We start from the raw sequence: 16,515 nt of genomic DNA on the forward strand, positions 1-16,515 counted from the left end.
TAGCAAGGAGTGATCTGAATTGAAGAAGTTGACCAATCAAAGCCGCACTTGCTAAGTGAATGTATCCCCGCTTCCTTACTTCCTTCTCTAGAAAATGTAGCCAGCACCTCCACCATGACCAAACATGCCTCACCATCAAGGGCACGATCATTCGGGTCACGACCACGAAGGCCACGGTCATGATCACGGTCACGACCACAGTGACGAGACAGAACCAGCTCTCCAGACCCTGATATGGAAGCAAATCGACTTTGACAACATAAGAACTCTCAACGAGCGTGAGCCCGATGCAGGCGCGAAGGTTGTCAAAAAAACATGGCAGCAGCGGCTGGAGGCTGATCCAGAGCTCGAGAGTGATGCAGACGAGCAGTTGCTCATGTTTGTGCCGTATGTAACTGATATGCTTCCTCAGACCTATAACACTCTAACGACTTGTGCACAGCTTCGCCGGCGTCCTAAAGCTCCACGCCATCCTCGTTCGTGCCTCAACTTCCGACTGCTGTCCCAAGACCCTCAAAGTCTACCACAACAGAGACGACCTCGACTTCTCCACCGCCTCTGATCTCGAGCCCACGCAGACACTCACCGTCTCACAGACCAGTGATATCCAAGATCTGCAGGTCAAGCGGGCGAAGTTTGGGAACACGTACAACTTGACGTTGTTCCTGGAGGATAACTATGGGGATGATGTTACGAGAGTGTATTGGATCGGATTCAAGGGAGAGTTTACGGAGTTGAACAGGGAGCCGTTCGAAGTGCTATATGAGAAGGCGGCGAATCCGAAGGATCATGAATTGGTAGCGGGGATTGGAGAGAGGGGTGCTATGAGTGGGGGGAGACATGGGATGTAGGTGGACGCCTACTGGATGGAGTAGAGGTTATAGCATGCTCTGCAATTGCTGCTTCACGGAATAAATTCCAGGAGCGTTAGCACCCCGGTGCTGTGTAAAGGAGCAAGATGTATTTGATAGTGATGACAACATCTATACATTTGCAATCGAAAGTGCACCAAGTGTGGATGAGAATTCCAAGAAGCCAAATATATACCGGCTGAGCATAACCAACGCCATTCGCTATGCCGTTCGCATAATCCCGGACCTTCCCGTATGAGCACTATGCCAGCATCGGCTCCGCAGCCTGCGCCGCCGCCCTCTCCTGTGCTCTCGCCCTTGCTCTCGCCTTCTGCTGTCCCACCTCTTCCAATTCACCAGCAAACACAGGCTCATTCTGAGGTGCTGCTGGATACTTGATAGCATTCGGCTCTTTAATCCCGTTGATCTCTCCCTCCAAAGTCTCCAACTCGTCCTCTACTTCGTCCTCGTCCTGATTTGACATTTGGCCTCCCAGCATCTCACTAATCTCTTTTTGATACGCCTTCGCATCTTCACTCTCCCCCATCAACTTCTCCACATTCTCAATGCCGCCCATTTCGGCATGTATTTGTTTGAGAACGTTTGTACCCTGTTGTAGGCCGTAGACCACGTCCTTCTGGACCAAGGTAAACTCGACATTGCTGGTCAACTGTTCAAGTGTCTCAAGCTGGGCGTCGGTTTTGGCGAGAAGGGTTTCTTGGAACTTCTTGCGCCGCAATGCCAGGAGCGCTTTAGGCTTGTCTCCACGGGCCAGACATTCTCGCGCGACTGCTGTCTCGCGGTCTGTAATCAGGGTTACGCGCTGCTGGTATTGGTGTAGCTTGTCGCGCTGGTTCTTCATGTCAAGGATTGCCCTACGTCATTTGTTAGTAGATATTGGGGAATAAAAGGCTCTTTGAGAGGACCTGTCCTGTGCCGATATCTTGTGCGAGCTTGGAGTGTTCCCCATAGCGACATGGTCTCGTTTCCAGCTACAAATAGGACGTAGTATACCGGGTTCAAGGTCAGATGCCTCGGAAGTTGTGAATTACAGACAGATACTAGCGCAGTCCTTATCGATAAGGGGCCGAACATTTTCCCTCGCCGTCAGTCTTCTCGCACACTCGAGAAGCTGCTTTCCAAACTTCGAGGCGCAATGCCTTCACGCACCTTTCATGGAAGGGTAACTTTGGGCCAGGGCCTAGACAAAGAGGTATGCATTACCGAGCAAGCCAACAGGAAATTTGCTCACTGGCCAGGTCTATCAAATTGTTCGGAAGCTCGCCGACGAAGACGCACAGTATGACCAGCAAACGAAATCGTCTATCTCCGATGTCTACGACAAGATCAAGAGGTCGAATTCAAGTCTAAATAGGAAAAGCAAAAAGTTGTTGGAGGATAGCATAGGCAGGGTGCTCGACGTATTGAAACAAGAAGCGGAGAGCGAAGATGAGATTGGGTCCATTGAGGGCGACTTTCCTGACATACAGAAAACGGATGTATTGATTGCAAATGGTATGAACAAGAGAATCGTGGGTTCGTGGTCGAAAGATGCTTCGAAAATGAATGGAAGCCAGACACTTTCCACTGAGGAGCAGGCAGCCCAGTCCATAGCACCAGTGTCGAAGAAGCGTCAAATGAACGGCGAACCCATGATGAAGCGGCGAAAAGCAGCTTCAGAGGTTGACCGCTCACCACCAACGCATGTCAGCCTGGCAGACCTCGGAGGAGTCGACACTGTCATCCAAGATCTGAAGGATTTAATCGTCCTACCTTTATTCAGGCCTGATATCTACATGAACTCAAAGATACAACCACCTCGCGGTATTCTTCTCCATGGACCTCCTGGATGTGGAAAAACCATGATTGCAAATGCTCTCGCTGCGGAGCTTGGCGTACCTTTCATCTCACTGTCTGCTCCTTCATTGGTGTCTGGTATGTCTGGGGAGTCGGAGAAAGCATTACGAGACCACTTTGAAGAGGCGAAGAAGATGGCACCTTGTCTCGTCTTCTTGGACGAAATAGACTCAATTACTCCTAAAAGAGAAAATGCGCAGCGCGAAATGGAGAAACGCATTGTTGCTCAACTTCTCACATGTATGGACCAGTTGGCCTTGGAGCAGACGGGTGGAAAGGCAGTGATCATTCTTGCCGCTACTAATAGACCCGATTCGCTCGATCCTGCTTTAAGGCGAGGCGGTCGATTCGATAAAGAGATCAATCTTGGAGTACCGAGTGAAGCAGTTCGTGGGCAAATTCTACGAGCATTGACCAGGCAGATGGCTTTGTCCGATGACTTCGATTTCCGCCATCTAGCCAAACTTACGCCTGGATTTGTGGGTGCTGATCTCAGCGACCTGGTCTCTACGGCGGGCTCGGCAGCTATAAAAAGATTCTTAGACACGCTCGAGATAGAGAGTAGTGACATGGATGTTGACACTGGTGATGCCCCAGTCTCGGAGACGGTCTTAGAACTGCGGCGACTAATAAAACGGGCAAAGGAGCCTCCCGGCCCAGAAAGGGCCGCTATTTTGATCACAACTGGTGACTTCTTGACTGCATTGCCCAAGATACAACCTTCATCTAAACGCGAAGGATTTGCTACAATCCCTGGTACTACTTGGGCAGACATTGGAGCCTTGCGGCCCGTTCGTGAAGAACTTCTTACTGCAATTGTTGAGCCAATCAGGAGTCCCGAAAAATACGAGCGGGTGGGCATTACGGCGCCTACAGGGGTTCTTTTATGGGGTCCGCCCGGTTGTGGGAAGACATTGCTTGCCAAGGCTGTGGCGAACGAGTCAAGAGCCAACTTCATCAGCGTCAAAGGGCCCGAACTTCTCAACAAGTATGTGGGTGAATCAGAGAGAGCGGTACGCCAAGTGTTTGTACGAGCCAGGTCAAGCATACCTTGCGTTATTTTCTTCGACGAATTAGACGCGCTGGTGCCCAAACGTGATGACAGCCTTTCGGAATCGTCCGCAAGAGTAGTCAATACACTGCTTACCGAGCTCGACGGCCTGAGCAGTCGACAGGGAATCTATGTAATTGCTGCAACCAACCGCCCAGACATCATAGATCCTGCAATGCTTCGGCCTGGCAGACTCGAGACTTTGCTCTTCGTTGACCTACCTGAAGAGGCGGAAAGAGTCGAGATCCTACAGACCCTGAGCCGCAATCTCTCGATACCATTCACCGATGCAATCGCGGATGTTGCCCGAGCATGTGAAGGCTTCAGCGGTGCGGACTTGGAGAGTCTACTGCGCAGGGCCGGGTATGCGGCCATCAAGCGTAATGACGATATCAAGTTAGAAGACTTCATGACTGCACGACAGAAGATCAGGCCCAGTGTTGGCGACAGAAGAAAATACGATAAATTGAAAGTGCAGTGGGGTGCAGGTCTATCAGGCTAGCGACAATACGAAGACCAATCTTATCACACTTTACCAAGTTCGGTTTACTTATGTGTGTATCTGTGTCTTGCAGTCTCAACTGGTAACAGTTCCCCGCTTTAACCTGTACTCCCTATCTGGACTGCAGTCTGATGGACCTTCTCGACTTGCATGGACGCACGCCAAAATGCGAAAGGAGGAACCAGCAAAAGGTGGGGAACAACGGCATGATTCCAGTACTATAACCATTCCACTTCTTCGGCAGATCATCGATTTGGTCTGGTTTTTCTATATTTGCTTGCTGGAGCGGCTTCGGGCCCGGGTATGCAGGAGAATCTTACACAATTAACAGGGGGTCCAATCCGCAAATTGCAACAACTGAGATTAGGACCAGGTTTACAGCGTCTAGGTCTTTAAGGTCTCGAGATATTTCAAGCGAGAGACAAGAAGGCGGATGTGTGGAGGCTCTTCCCAACCTAAGCCGCGGATTCGTCTGCAGCTATGTGCCCCTTGCATGTGCATTTGGCAGAATGCATCAGGAGTCGTTACCACTTTCTGTGGCAAGACAAGATAATCTGGGGAGTCGAAATGCGGGGACCCCAGATCATGCGCAAGGTCTGCTGCTCCAGACTACTACGCCCAAATAGGAAGGTGAAAGGCACAGCGCTAACCGCGAGCCCTTTAGCCGCTCCAGGTTGACCGCGAGAAATAGCATACTTTATGTCTCGGGACCCCAGATTTTGAATTTGGAGCTGCCCATGATGGCAAAGCTAAAAGCAAACAGGGATGGAAAACCTCATGGTCCCTCTCACATGGATCAGATGTGGTGCGTGCTACCTTGGAGGGATGACTACTGCTATATGAATCGTAGCCAATCATACCAGCCTACCAGCAAAGATATCAGCCGCCGAAGAGAAATCTTCTCGCCACTAGACTCGTACAAGGGGGCCAACGGAGCATGTACCAAAGCACCTAGATTGCCCTAGGGATGCACCGGCCTTGGATGATCCCAAATGCGGGAACACGTCATAAGGACTAGTTGCAATACGTTCCCTGATATGTCGTGCAGCATGGCCACTTGGACCAATCTATGCCTTCAAATCCGGGGTAGATATGGGGAAGCGGTTACTCTTGAAAATTGTTTCGATACTTAGAGGCCAAGAATTCTTGCTCCCCTGAACGACCGCATTCTGCTCTGATTTCGCTGGTGCCACGAGCCTGACAGCGGAGATTGAGCTCAGCTAATACCGGAGCTTCACAGTCATTTGTAGAAGCTTGAAAATGGCGCGTGTTGGCATCACCAGGTCTTTTCAGCAAGAGTGCTATAAGAAGCGTGATGTCCACCTTCAATCTCAGCCTCCAGCCCTCACAGACTCCTTCCTTTGGGAATCATGTTCTCTCATTGTTATGCCCTGCCCTTTGCGGCGCTCGTCTGTGTCTCCTATGCCGCATCAACCTTCTCACCTGCTCGTCCTCCAGCCATTCCTTTAGCAGTGAAATCTCCCTATGTCAACTGCTGGCAGCAAGCGGGGAGTGATGTCGAAATGGGAGGTCCTGGCAATGGTGGTTATCTTGCAGGGTAGGCGCAGTTTTCGGAGGAATCTCTTCCCACTTGATACCGCAAATTGAGCTGCAAGGCCTATCATCGTGTTGAAACTCTCACTTAGCCGTCTGGAGTTGTCTTATAATCCATATTTCCTCCTCAAAGAATTTCTGCTGATTCCGAAATTTGCAGGGAGTGGCCAACATTTTGGGCGTGCGTAAGCCTAGTCTTAGGACTGAGCCTGCTACTAACACTCTGTGCAGAGGCCAAATACTGGGATGGACGGGACTGATACGTGTCGACAATATATCCTATACGTGGATGGGCGCCCCAGCGCCATTACCCACAGTTGTGAATCAGACCTCTTTTGAGTACACCTCGACAAGGAGTAGTTTCGTCATGGACGTTGCCGGCGTCGTAGAGATGAACGTTACGTTCCTCTCATCCATCACTCCCACAGATCTGATGCGGCAGTCATTAATATTCTCCTACGTTGATGTCTCAGTGACTGCCACTGACGGAGCTACCCATGATGTACAGCTGTACACGGACATCACAGCCGGTAGGCCTTTAGGCTCACCCGTTTTTGGTGCTCGCTTTGCTGACCATGCTGCTTGATAGAATGGGTCTCTGGCGACAGAACGGCTATTGCTGAGTGGGAGTATGGCGTTACGTCAAATGACAGCTCTACAACAAGAAAACGTAATTTCTTCGATTCATTTGCACCGTTGTTGGACCGCAGGGAGTACACCAACGTGACCACTTCGACGAAGGCTACGGCGACAGGGGGCATCGCCTACCATAAAATTTACAGACAAACACAACTACTTTGGTCCGAGACCGATGATCAGACGGATTACGGCAATTGGTATTGGGCAACAGACAATGTCGAAGGCTTGACTTTTCAGTCGGGCGCGGATATTGACGTTCGCTCAGCCTTCACCACTTCAGGCGCTCTTGCAAACACAAACGATACCAATTTTCGTGCAATCAATGATGATTATCCCACCTTCGCGTTCGCAGTGGATCTGGGCACCGTTGGTGCAACCACTGTTAGCACTATCTTCTCTCTTGGCTTGACCCAGGAGCAGGCAATTCAGTTCGATGGAGCGAGCGGTAACGTGAGCGTGCCATCCTTGTGGACAAGCTACTTTTCAACTGAGCTCGATGCGGTAAGTCAAGTTGTCTATTCATGACGAATTAGCACTGAACTTTACGTTAGCTGGCCTTTTTCCACACTGATTTTGCTACTGCCTCTGGCCTGGCAACTACCTTTGATAACCAAGTCTCAGATGATGGGATGGCTGCCGGCGGTGCTGACTTTGTGACGATTGCTTCACTCACAGCCCGGCAAGCCTTTGGTGGGACTCAGTTGTGCGGAACGACAGCTGCACCATATCTTTTCCTCAAGGAGATCAGTTCAGACGGGAATGTGCAGACAGTTGGTAGGCAATTCTTCCTCATTCATGCTGTCTTATGGGTCGTTACACATGTCTCGCGACTCAGTACTCCTCCCGAAAGAGTGATGCTGACTGGGAAATCATCAAGATGTCTGCTACCCCTTTCATCCCATTTTGATCTACACCAATCCGACACTACTCAAGTATCTCTTGGATCCGCTTTTCATCAACCAAGAGGCTGGTCAATATCCTAATATGTATTCAATGCACGACCTTGGTTCCAGCTATCCTAACGCAACTGGTCATGTTGCTGGAAATGACGAGAAGCAACCACTGGAGGAGTGCGGGAACATGCTCATCATGACTCTGGCGTACGCTCAGAGGGCCAACGATACCGCATATCTTAGCCAGCATTATCCTATACTTGACCAGTGGACTCAGTATCTCATCGAGGAAGCCTTAATTCCGGCCGATCAGATCTCAACGGACGACTTTGCTGGAGCACTTGCGTACGTTTCTCCATTTCACATGAAATATACGACTGATACTGACTTGATGTTTCCAAAGGAACCAAACAAATCTGGCGCTCAAGGGCATCATAGGTATTGAAGCCATGGCTGTGATTGCGAACTTGACTGGCAACACAATCACGGGAGCGAATTACACATCAATAGCACATGATTATATCACGCAATGGCAGGTTCTAGGTATCGCCCATGATGCAGATCCTCCGCACACGACCCTTGCTTATGGGATGAATGATACACATGGTATGCAGGATCCTAATATTTAAGTCGACCAATGCATAAGCTAAAGCTGCCTAAAGGGTTGCTGTACAACCTCTTTGGCGACAGGGAGCTCGGTCTGAACCTCGTTCCTCAATCCGTCTACGATATGCAGAGCGCTTTTTACCCCACCGTGGAGGAAGAGTACGGTGTGCCGCTGGACACACGACATGACTACACGAAAGGTTGGTCAGATTTCCCACGTAAATCTACTCCGCTAACTGCGACTGATAGTTGATTGGGAGATGCTTGTGGCTGCAATCGCCTCAACGAATACATCGCAGATGATTTTCAGCGATATTGCTAATTGGATCAACGAGACGCCGACTAATAGGGCTTTTACTGATCTGTATAACGCAACCGGCGGAGAGTGAGTCGTCTTCTGTTGTTTCGATGGTCTAAATGCTGACAATGTTTAATAGTTATGGACTCATTCCTAATCTCACATTCACTGCTCGTCCTGTAGTTGGTGGTGCATTTGGCCTATTGGCACTTCCCAAATAGCTCCTGTTTCAAGTGGAAAAAAAAAATCTTGTCAACACAATTGTTTACTTCCTTGTACGTAATTCCATAGCGATCTTAATCATGCATTCCATTGGATAATCGAGCATCCTTCCGTATCGCTCCACTCTAAAATACCTTACCGCCAGTGGATTAATGGAAGCACGTCTTCACCGACGGAAGTAGCGATCGAACCATTGTGGTTAGGATCCTCTCTTGACAGTCCGACTTGATGAGGAAAGAGCCTTTGCGCTCGCTTCCATTCTCCAGCTTGGAAAGCTCATTTGTCCAGCTTCCAACTCCTCTTCTGTACTCTCATCGTCAACAAAATATTCCATACAAGATATCTCAGACACAGAAACATTGCTAGTATTTGTATTGAATCAGGATCACACCACAGCACCCACTAACCAGAGCAATGCCTCCTCTCGACCTTCTAGACAGCGTCACGAGCGGCCACATGACGAACCCAAGCCCGGAGCGCGGACCCGCAACCAACTCACTCGACGGTCCAAGGGACGGCTACCCAGCATCTCGCGTCTCCCATGCATACGACCTTCCATACCGAGAACCTCCACAAAATGCAACACCATTCAACAACAGCTACCCTCCTCTTCCTCCTCCTCCTCCTCCTCCTCCTCCTCCTCCCCCTCCTCCTCCTCCTCCTCGTCCCTCACCACCCGCCTACCGTGCTACGCCTCCCCAACAACGTCGCACACCCTTTCCCCGGACTCTCGCTCACCGCACCTGGACAGCCCTCCTCCACTGGCTCCGCCTCGTCCATCTCGACATCCTTTTCATGCTCATCGCCCTCGCCATCACGCATATCATCATGAGGTTCTCGCACGTCGTTTTCCGCTGGAACCAGCGCTACTTCCCCATGACGTGGGATCCGGTGTCTGGACACTGGTATGGACCGGCCGAGCTCAGCTATCCGCACTCGCCGTTTATACTCGGTATACTCTTTACCGGGGTGCTGATACCGGTGGTGGGGGTGCTGGTGATTGTGGGCATGCAGACGTGGGTGATGAGTTTTTGGGATACGAATGCGGCTTTGTTCGGGCTGTTCAAAGGGTTGGTTATGATGTGAGTTTTTGAGGTCTGAGCTGGGTAGCTGATACGATTGTTCTTCTCCTCTATCCTGTTCCTGTGTCTCTCTCGCGGGGCCTGCATGAGCATGGCTAGAAAGAACTATTTTGCATACTGACATTGTGGTCAGGACTTTCATCCAAATCTTCCTCAAACAATGGATTGGTAAGAGCAATTGCTGGTATTCTTGTGTGTCATGGTCTGCAAACTGACCCAAATCAGGTGGATTCCGCCCTTACTTCATCACAGTCTGCAACCCAGTCTTACTGCCTCCAAATATGACCGACCGGTTCCCATTCCGCAGATTCGTAACACCGGATTGCTGCAAACCCGAATCCCTAAAACACTTACAGGTGTCGGCAATGCAGTCGTTCCCTAGTGGCCACACTTCGGAGTCGTTCTTTGTGGGGACATTTCTGGCTCTCTACCTGAACGCGAAGCTGAAGGCTTTCTCGGATTACCATACTAGCTTCTGGAAATGGCTTGCTGTGATGTTACCCCTCTTTGGATCGTGTCTTATCGCTGGGACCTTGGTTGTTGACAGGAATCATCATGTCCACGATATCCTCCTGTCCATTCCTTGGGGCGTCCTGGTTGCTTTTCTCGCTTACCGCAGCCATTATGCCTCCATCTTCGACTACCGCACGAATCACCTTCCACTTCCCTGGTCGGGCACCCGCAAAAGTCTTCGCCGCACAATCCCAGCACCAGAGACCAAGCGCGGTGACAACCTAGCAGCAGTTACATGGCCCAGGAAGCCCATTGAGCACAGCTTTGACGGCGAACGAGGACAAGCCACAGGACTTGGCCTAGACGGAGCGGCAGATCGGCTGAGGGGCCCAAGGAACATCAACAGAGGCAGGCTGAGGCAGAACATCTTTCCGCAGCCCACGCCGTCCATGCGGAATCGCAGTGGTGCTATCGTTCCGGATGGCCAGGGGCAATTCGAGCTGAGGGACGTTGTGGACGTGGATCGTATGGAGCCAGATCTGGGTGCTGCTGGGCCGTCGACTGCTCGTGCCACTGGACGCCAGGTGGATTTGGAAGGGCAACGGCAGAGGAGACGGACGTTGGAGAGTGCTGAGGAGCTGGGTTGATGAGGTGCCTGGCAGAAGTGATGTCGCAAGTTTGGGAGCTAGGAGTATACGGTTCATCTTTGGGCATTATGGTTCTTGGGTTTCATGGTCTGTGATTCGGGTTTGATTCTGGCTCGTGGTGAGCAAAGCTTTGAATTGAATTGAAGAAGAGAACCTTCTGTATGCCAGCATAAGCAGGGGCTTTGCAGATTGTTTTAATTACTGCATCAAACGTGTGCTTAAAGGCCGACTGCTAAGACAGACTACCTCCTCTGCCTCTTTGAGCTCTTATTGCTGACGTGGCTTATGACGCTCGCACTACGTTTCCGTAGCCCTTCGCCCCTGGTGGTAGGAGCCGCGCTTGCTGGCGAAGAAGCTCCGTCGTCCTCGACCTCCTCATTCGCATCCGCATTGTCATCATTATTGTCCGCGTCCACCTCCGCTTCTGCTTCTGCCTCATCCGGCATCTCCTCATCTTCATCGTCCTCTCCCTCCTCCTCCTCCTCCTCCTCCTCCTCCTCGTCGTCTTGGTCCCCGGCGAAGTTCTCATCGACTTCAGCGTCTTCCTCTTCGTCCTTGTTGCTTCCTTTGGCACTGACCTCTTCATCGCTGTCCTCCTTCTCTTCTTCCTTCCCCTCGGCATTTTCGTCGTCTTCGTCGTCGTCTTCGTCATCATCCTCGGCCTCGTCGTCATCCTCGGCTTCAGCTTTCCTCCTACGTTCAGCCTGCTCATCAATCTCTTTCGTGTCCTCATCCTCCTCCTCATTCTCCACCGTTTGACTAGGCTCCTCTTCCTTGACCTCCTCACCCCGATCCTTAGCTTCTTGCTGCTCCTTCTGCGCCTGCCACACTTTGATCTCCCCGTCCAATTTCTCACTCAATTTCCTCACTTCGAGCAAAGTCTTGATGCTCTCAATCAGTTTCTCATACTCCGTAACCACCTTGGCCGTCGGCATGGTCAACCGTTGCGGTATTTTCAACTCTGTCAACGCTGCACCTATCCTGCTAGTTTGAACACCAGATTTCGCTTGACCGGCTTTAGTGATGCGCTCGTGCCGGAATTGCACGCCGCCTGTAAGACGCTCGTTGGGGTGGCTGACGCCATATTTCTGCTCCTCACGGGCGCTGAGCTGGCGTGGTCCTCCTTGTCCAAATGAAAAGCGCTTGTCTAAACCACCGCCTATTGAATGGCGTTGACCTCTATCCATACCGGACGGTCCGCCTGGGAAGTCGCCTTCTGCCCCCATGGCTGAGCGGCGTTTCTCTTTCTTCTCGAGCTCTTTGTTTTTGTTTTGGGTGAGGAGGTTCTGCATTAGTTGTGTGAGACCTTGGCTGGATTGATACATGGCCGTGCTATGGGTTTGCGGTGCGCCTGGCGGGGTTCCGAGGCGATCGTAGAGGGCTTTGCGTTCGTTGAATAGTTTTTCTTGGTTGAGGACGATTCTTGAGAGCTCTTTGAGCAGCATCTCTTCCTCGTACTTTTCCTCGTCTGTTCGGTTCATGAGCTGTTCGGCGTACATCTTCCGTTTTTTCTCTTGATTAGGGTCGTATTTCGTCATCTTCTCGTGAGCGTCGAATTCGGATGATGACATGCTCGATAGGGGATTATGGAGGACCATAGATTTCGCTGCGACGTCGTAGTATCGGGCTTTCATATCTTCCTGAGTTCTTGGCTTGGCCTGCAGCGTAACGGCCATGGAGTCGTCGTTCTCATTGGGTTGTCCCTTGGGCTGATATTCATATCTATCCGTGATCACGATCCACCGAAGATCGAAGTCCGTAGCCAAGTCGATCAAGTAATCTGTCTCTTCCTTGCTCCAATCGTCATTCTTCAAATGTGTCTCGTATTGCTCATCCGTGTACTGAGGCTTGTCGACCTTCACATTGAACTTTGCCCAGTGTGAATCAGATAGCGTAGTTGCTGCCTTTTCGTCCTGCTCCATCTCTGATGCGGCATTCGAATCTGCCGGCGTAACAGGCAATGCAGCTGCATTAGAAACGTCGCCCTTCCGCCTCCAATGTCGAAGTATAAGACCATCTTTCCGAGCCGAGTTTCCAAAAGGTGTCTCTTCCCAGGGACGAGGCTTGAATGGCAGCTTTGGCTTCTCCTTGAATTTGGGGGCGACGATTGATATTGGTGGTGCTCCTTCATATTTGAGATCGAGGACTTCTCTGCTCATTCCAGCTACGAAAGTCAGCACTGCGTTCAATTAGCTGGGAAGCGACAACACTTACTTGGACCTCTGACCTTTGGTTTCTGCACTTTTGGTGTTGCCGGCTTGGGTGGGCCTGCGCTGGGCAGCCCCAGCACATCGCGCGCATCTGAGCCCATCATCTTGACGCCTATGGGCTCTTGGAGCGGACCCGATCAGAATGAAACAACCTCAATAGCTTTCCATAGATTTATATTCATCACCAGGTCCTCAAAGCTACAGATTTAGAGCGAAAGTGATTGTGTTGATGCATTGGTGAATCTCCGCCAGGGAAGCCTGCGGCGGAGGACCCCTGCCCAAAAATATTCGCGGCTTCAACTTCTCTCTAAAGGAGTCTTGTGTTCAATCCCGTTCACTTTTTTGACACCAACCATGCAGACTGCACAGCGAGGGCCATTGAGTCTGGTGCCCTCTCTACTTCTAGTCCTTGTGTTCAATCTCATACTACCAACACAAGCCCTCTACTTCTACCTGGACGGTGCCTCCGCAAGCCCAAAATGCTTCTACGAAGAGCTCCCTAAGGACACTCTGGTCGTCGGTAAGCACCATTTCTCCTGTATCATCCATTCTCCTTGCTAACCCATGGAACACTAGGCCACTACAGCGCCCTCGAGTCTCAAAATAACGTCTTCACCACGAACCCCGACCTCTCCATCACCGTCACCGTCGACGAAGTCTTCGACAACGACCACCGCGTCGTCAACACCAAAGGATCCCACACCGGCAAGTTCACCTTCAGCGCCGCCGACGCTGGCGAGCACCGCATCTGCTTCACGCCCACCGGGGCCTCGCAGGGTGGGTGGTTGAGCCAGGGACAGGGCCATGGACAGGTGAGGTTGACGCTGGATCTGGCGATTGGGGAGACGAGCGCGATCGAGAGCACGGATAAGGGGAAGTTGAGTGAGATTGCGCAGAAGGTTAGGGATTTGAATGGGAGGCTGCAGGACATCAGGCGGGAGCAGGTTTTCCAGAGGGTGAGTGGCAGTTTCGAGGGTGCTAGAACCGGTGAGAGGGAGTGCTAATGCGGTTGATGTAGGAACGAGAAGCGGAGTTCAGAGATCAATCAGAATCTACGAATGCGAGGGTAGTGAGGTGGACTCTACTACAACTGATCGTCTTGGGCGTCACTTGTGCTTGGCAGCTATCGCACCTTCGCGCCTTCTTCATCAAGCAGAAACTCACATGAAGTTGCCAGAAAGTCTTTCGGAGCGCTTCTGGTGGTGGGCAATATATATTTTGCCGGAAGGTTCTTGCATTGCAACAGACCTGTGGTCCGTGGTGGCCGTATCAGGAAGCCTTTCTTCCATTGCATCCACACCAGATCTCACGGTGCAGGGAGAAGCGCATTTGATTTCGTGCATTATTTACGCGATCATTGAAGCTACTGGCGCTATTGATAAAGCCATGTCTCTTATATACCTACTAGAAGTATGACCAACTGCTCTGCCGGAACTGACAAAAGCATGCTCAAGCAAATAGGGTATATCGTATAAAGCAAGTCCAGCAACAGCTCATACGCTTCCAACCATCTGATGCAACGTAATGTATACCAGGGCCAAATATACTCAGCAGTGACTAGTTCTTCTGTCCCCCCACATGAAATGTAACATCATTCGTCTGCAATTCGTCGACATCCATGCCATCTCCGTCAATTTGCTCCAGTCGTTGCATACCCGCTCGTGACTCTCGGCCACGGCTGAAGAGCACACTGCTTGGTCGTGTAACCAAAGATCGTTTGCTGGCAATTGCATGAGCCCAGGGTCTCTTTGCTTCGTCCTCGCCCGTCCCTTCAGGAAATTTTCCTTTGCTGAGGTCAAAGATGCTCATACCTTTCCTCTTGCTCGCATTCCGGCTAGGCTTCGCAACCACGGCGTTCGTACTCTCAAGCGAAAGGAGAGCTCGATCATCCTCTGTGGCTAGATGACTGATCCCAGCTGCTAGTCCTCCCGCATCCTTTGAAGAAATTGAGTCTGTCTTCAATTTCTTCGTTACTGGTGCCACTTGTGAGCGGAGGTCTTTCGTGGCTCCCTTCCTTTTCACGCTTGTGCTTCCTTCCGAGGCTCTCCTTTTAGGAGATTGGGCCTCTGAGGAAGCATCCTCGCTTTGGCCCTCGAAGCTAAACTCTAAGATGGATGGACTCCGTTGCAGCGCACCGGCGGCCGTCTTATTTCCATTCATTGGTGGCTGAGGTTCGAGGCGAATCCGTGGTGTTGAGTAGCCGACAGGACTACTCGAGAAATACTCCGTATCGGAATGCTGAGCTAGCCCCGAGATCATGTTAGAGAACCTGGATGTAGATTTAGGGACAGTCAAGTGCTGATCAGACCGCCCAGAAGGACTGTCCACCTGTTCCACGACTGGCACCGGTGCACGTACGGCCTTGCCTTTGTGCTTGCGTCTGCTGAAGTCGAAGTCAAAGCCAGAATAGTCCTCAGGGGGTAGATGGCCGTCTTCGTCATCCGCTTCTGAGAAAGGATTATCCGATTCAGAGTGTTGACTTCTGGATCTCATGCTCTCATAGACTGGTAACGGCTTGCGTGGAATATTGCCATCGCCCGTCAGTTTTCGTATCTTAGGATTGCTTAGGTTTTCGCCTTCAGCAATGCGTCGATCGAGCCTTCCTCGGGTCAACTCTTCTTGCGATTCATACTGCGGAGGAGGCTCCCAGCCACCGCTGGAGCTCCTCTCAATAGATTCCATTCTCCTCGAATTGAAGGGCTTGTCGTTGCTACTGCTGCTGCTACTCAGTCGTTCCTTGATTGCACGAGTGGCTTTGACGAATGCCTTCTTGCCCTTTTCTAGAGGGGACAGCTTGGCCGATTCGGCGGCGTAAATGGCGGCCTTTTGCTTAGTCTGTGACTCCTGAGCGGCGGCTTGTTGCATGAGATTTGAGATTTTCTTGCTAAAATTCGTGGCATCTGCTGTACTTGGCTGAGTACCGAATGTGCTTTGGCTAGTATGACTGGTGGCAGGTCTGCTAGGAGACGGACCTGCGGGGCTCGACTCTGGCTCTACCATTATTGGAGAAGAGATCTTGGGTTTGGTGGCTACCTTGCCAGGGTCGGAGGCCTTCATGTTGGTTGTCTTTTTGGCGAGAGGTGGTCTATTCTGCCAGTGTAGTCTCTGCTCAGCAAAAGGGTCTCTTGGGATTGGCGGAAGTGGCTTGTCCGAATCGTCTGGGACTGTCTTTGTAGATCTGCTGGATTTTGGACGAAGGATGTCCGTCGTGCTCATTGCGGCAAGACTATGTAGTGAGGGAAGACGGACCGGCTCGTGGGGTACGGTGCTTAGAAGTTCATTCCCAGCAAGCTCATCAATGCTGCTTTCGTCATCTTGCGCCCGGCTGCGTGATCTCTGCATCTTCGACTTCGCCCTTTCGAGGCGTGCGTAGGCTGACAAACGGAGATGGATTAGATCTGCATATTTGTACGTTTTGGGATGTACTCACTCGAGCGCTGCTGCTGCTTAGTCTCTTTCTCTGGCTTGTCATCTTGGAAGACGGTGAAAGAGGAGAGTAGGCCTTTCTTTCTCTTGCCGTATGTTGCCATTGAAGCTTTGTGGAGCTTAAGGTGGACAGTCACTTCAATAGAGTTGTGACCCAAGTTGGTAAAAGTGAACTATCGCTAATGCTTGGAACTGCAGTATTGAGGTCACATAGTCAAAAGGAG

At 51.2% G+C, this 16,515-nt stretch overlaps 8 protein-coding genes across 8 annotated transcripts; 5 read left to right on the plus strand and 3 right to left on the minus strand.

Annotated features, from left to right (window-relative positions):
• Window positions 1–124: 124 nt before the first annotated feature.
• On the plus strand, window positions 125–851 carry HO173_012383 (uncharacterized protein; the record flags this gene model as incomplete). The annotated part of the gene is made up of 2 exons (XM_037314254.1): window positions 125–387; window positions 443–851. The coding sequence occupies 2 exons, from the start codon at window positions 125–127 to the stop codon at window positions 849–851; spliced, it is 672 nt and encodes a 223-aa protein (XP_037158866.1).
• Window positions 852–1,113: 262 nt separating this feature from the next.
• On the minus strand, window positions 1,114–1,821 carry HO173_012384 (uncharacterized protein; the record flags this gene model as incomplete). The annotated part of the gene is made up of 2 exons (XM_037314255.1): window positions 1,114–1,726; window positions 1,778–1,821. The coding sequence occupies 2 exons, from the start codon at window positions 1,819–1,821 to the stop codon at window positions 1,114–1,116; spliced, it is 657 nt and encodes a 218-aa protein (XP_037158867.1).
• Window positions 1,822–2,007: 186 nt separating this feature from the next.
• Window positions 2,008–4,261, plus strand: HO173_012385 (uncharacterized protein; the record flags this gene model as incomplete). The annotated part of the gene is made up of 2 exons (XM_037314256.1): window positions 2,008–2,064; window positions 2,111–4,261. 2 exons carry the CDS (start codon window positions 2,008–2,010, stop codon window positions 4,259–4,261), a joined length of 2,208 nt encoding a protein of 735 aa, XP_037158868.1.
• A 1,370-nt stretch (window positions 4,262–5,631) lies between these two features.
• On the plus strand, window positions 5,632–8,472 carry HO173_012386 (uncharacterized protein; the record flags this gene model as incomplete). Its single annotated transcript, XM_037314257.1, has 10 exons — window positions 5,632–5,819; window positions 5,976–5,996; window positions 6,047–6,345; window positions 6,405–6,955; window positions 7,006–7,228; window positions 7,332–7,692; window positions 7,751–7,953; window positions 8,010–8,153; window positions 8,203–8,338; window positions 8,391–8,472. 10 exons carry the CDS (start codon window positions 5,632–5,634, stop codon window positions 8,470–8,472), a joined length of 2,208 nt encoding a protein of 735 aa, XP_037158869.1.
• A 415-nt stretch (window positions 8,473–8,887) lies between these two features.
• On the plus strand, window positions 8,888–10,655 carry HO173_012387 (uncharacterized protein; the record flags this gene model as incomplete). The annotated part of the gene is made up of 3 exons (XM_037314258.1): window positions 8,888–9,555; window positions 9,689–9,723; window positions 9,781–10,655. The coding sequence occupies 3 exons, from the start codon at window positions 8,888–8,890 to the stop codon at window positions 10,653–10,655; spliced, it is 1,578 nt and encodes a 525-aa protein (XP_037158870.1).
• Window positions 10,656–10,897: 242 nt separating this feature from the next.
• On the minus strand, window positions 10,898–12,969 carry HO173_012388 (uncharacterized protein; the record flags this gene model as incomplete). Its single annotated transcript, XM_037314259.1, has 2 exons — window positions 10,898–12,819; window positions 12,870–12,969. The coding sequence occupies 2 exons, from the start codon at window positions 12,967–12,969 to the stop codon at window positions 10,898–10,900; spliced, it is 2,022 nt and encodes a 673-aa protein (XP_037158871.1).
• A 250-nt stretch (window positions 12,970–13,219) lies between these two features.
• HO173_012389 (uncharacterized protein) lies at window positions 13,220–14,033 on the plus strand (the record flags this gene model as incomplete). Its single annotated transcript, XM_037314260.1, has 3 exons — window positions 13,220–13,385; window positions 13,442–13,821; window positions 13,884–14,033. The coding sequence occupies 3 exons, from the start codon at window positions 13,220–13,222 to the stop codon at window positions 14,031–14,033; spliced, it is 696 nt and encodes a 231-aa protein (XP_037158872.1).
• A 389-nt stretch (window positions 14,034–14,422) lies between these two features.
• Window positions 14,423–16,395, minus strand: HO173_012390 (uncharacterized protein; the record flags this gene model as incomplete). The annotated part of the gene is made up of 2 exons (XM_037314261.1): window positions 14,423–16,239; window positions 16,296–16,395. The coding sequence occupies 2 exons, from the start codon at window positions 16,393–16,395 to the stop codon at window positions 14,423–14,425; spliced, it is 1,917 nt and encodes a 638-aa protein (XP_037158873.1).
• Between the last annotated feature and the right edge of the window lie 120 nt (window positions 16,396–16,515).

Source organism: Letharia columbiana (assembly GCF_014066305.1).
Source record: "Letharia columbiana isolate WasteWater2 chromosome Unknown Sc0000079_s0, whole genome shotgun sequence".
Taxonomy (NCBI): domain Eukaryota; kingdom Fungi; phylum Ascomycota; class Lecanoromycetes; order Lecanorales; family Parmeliaceae; genus Letharia; species Letharia columbiana.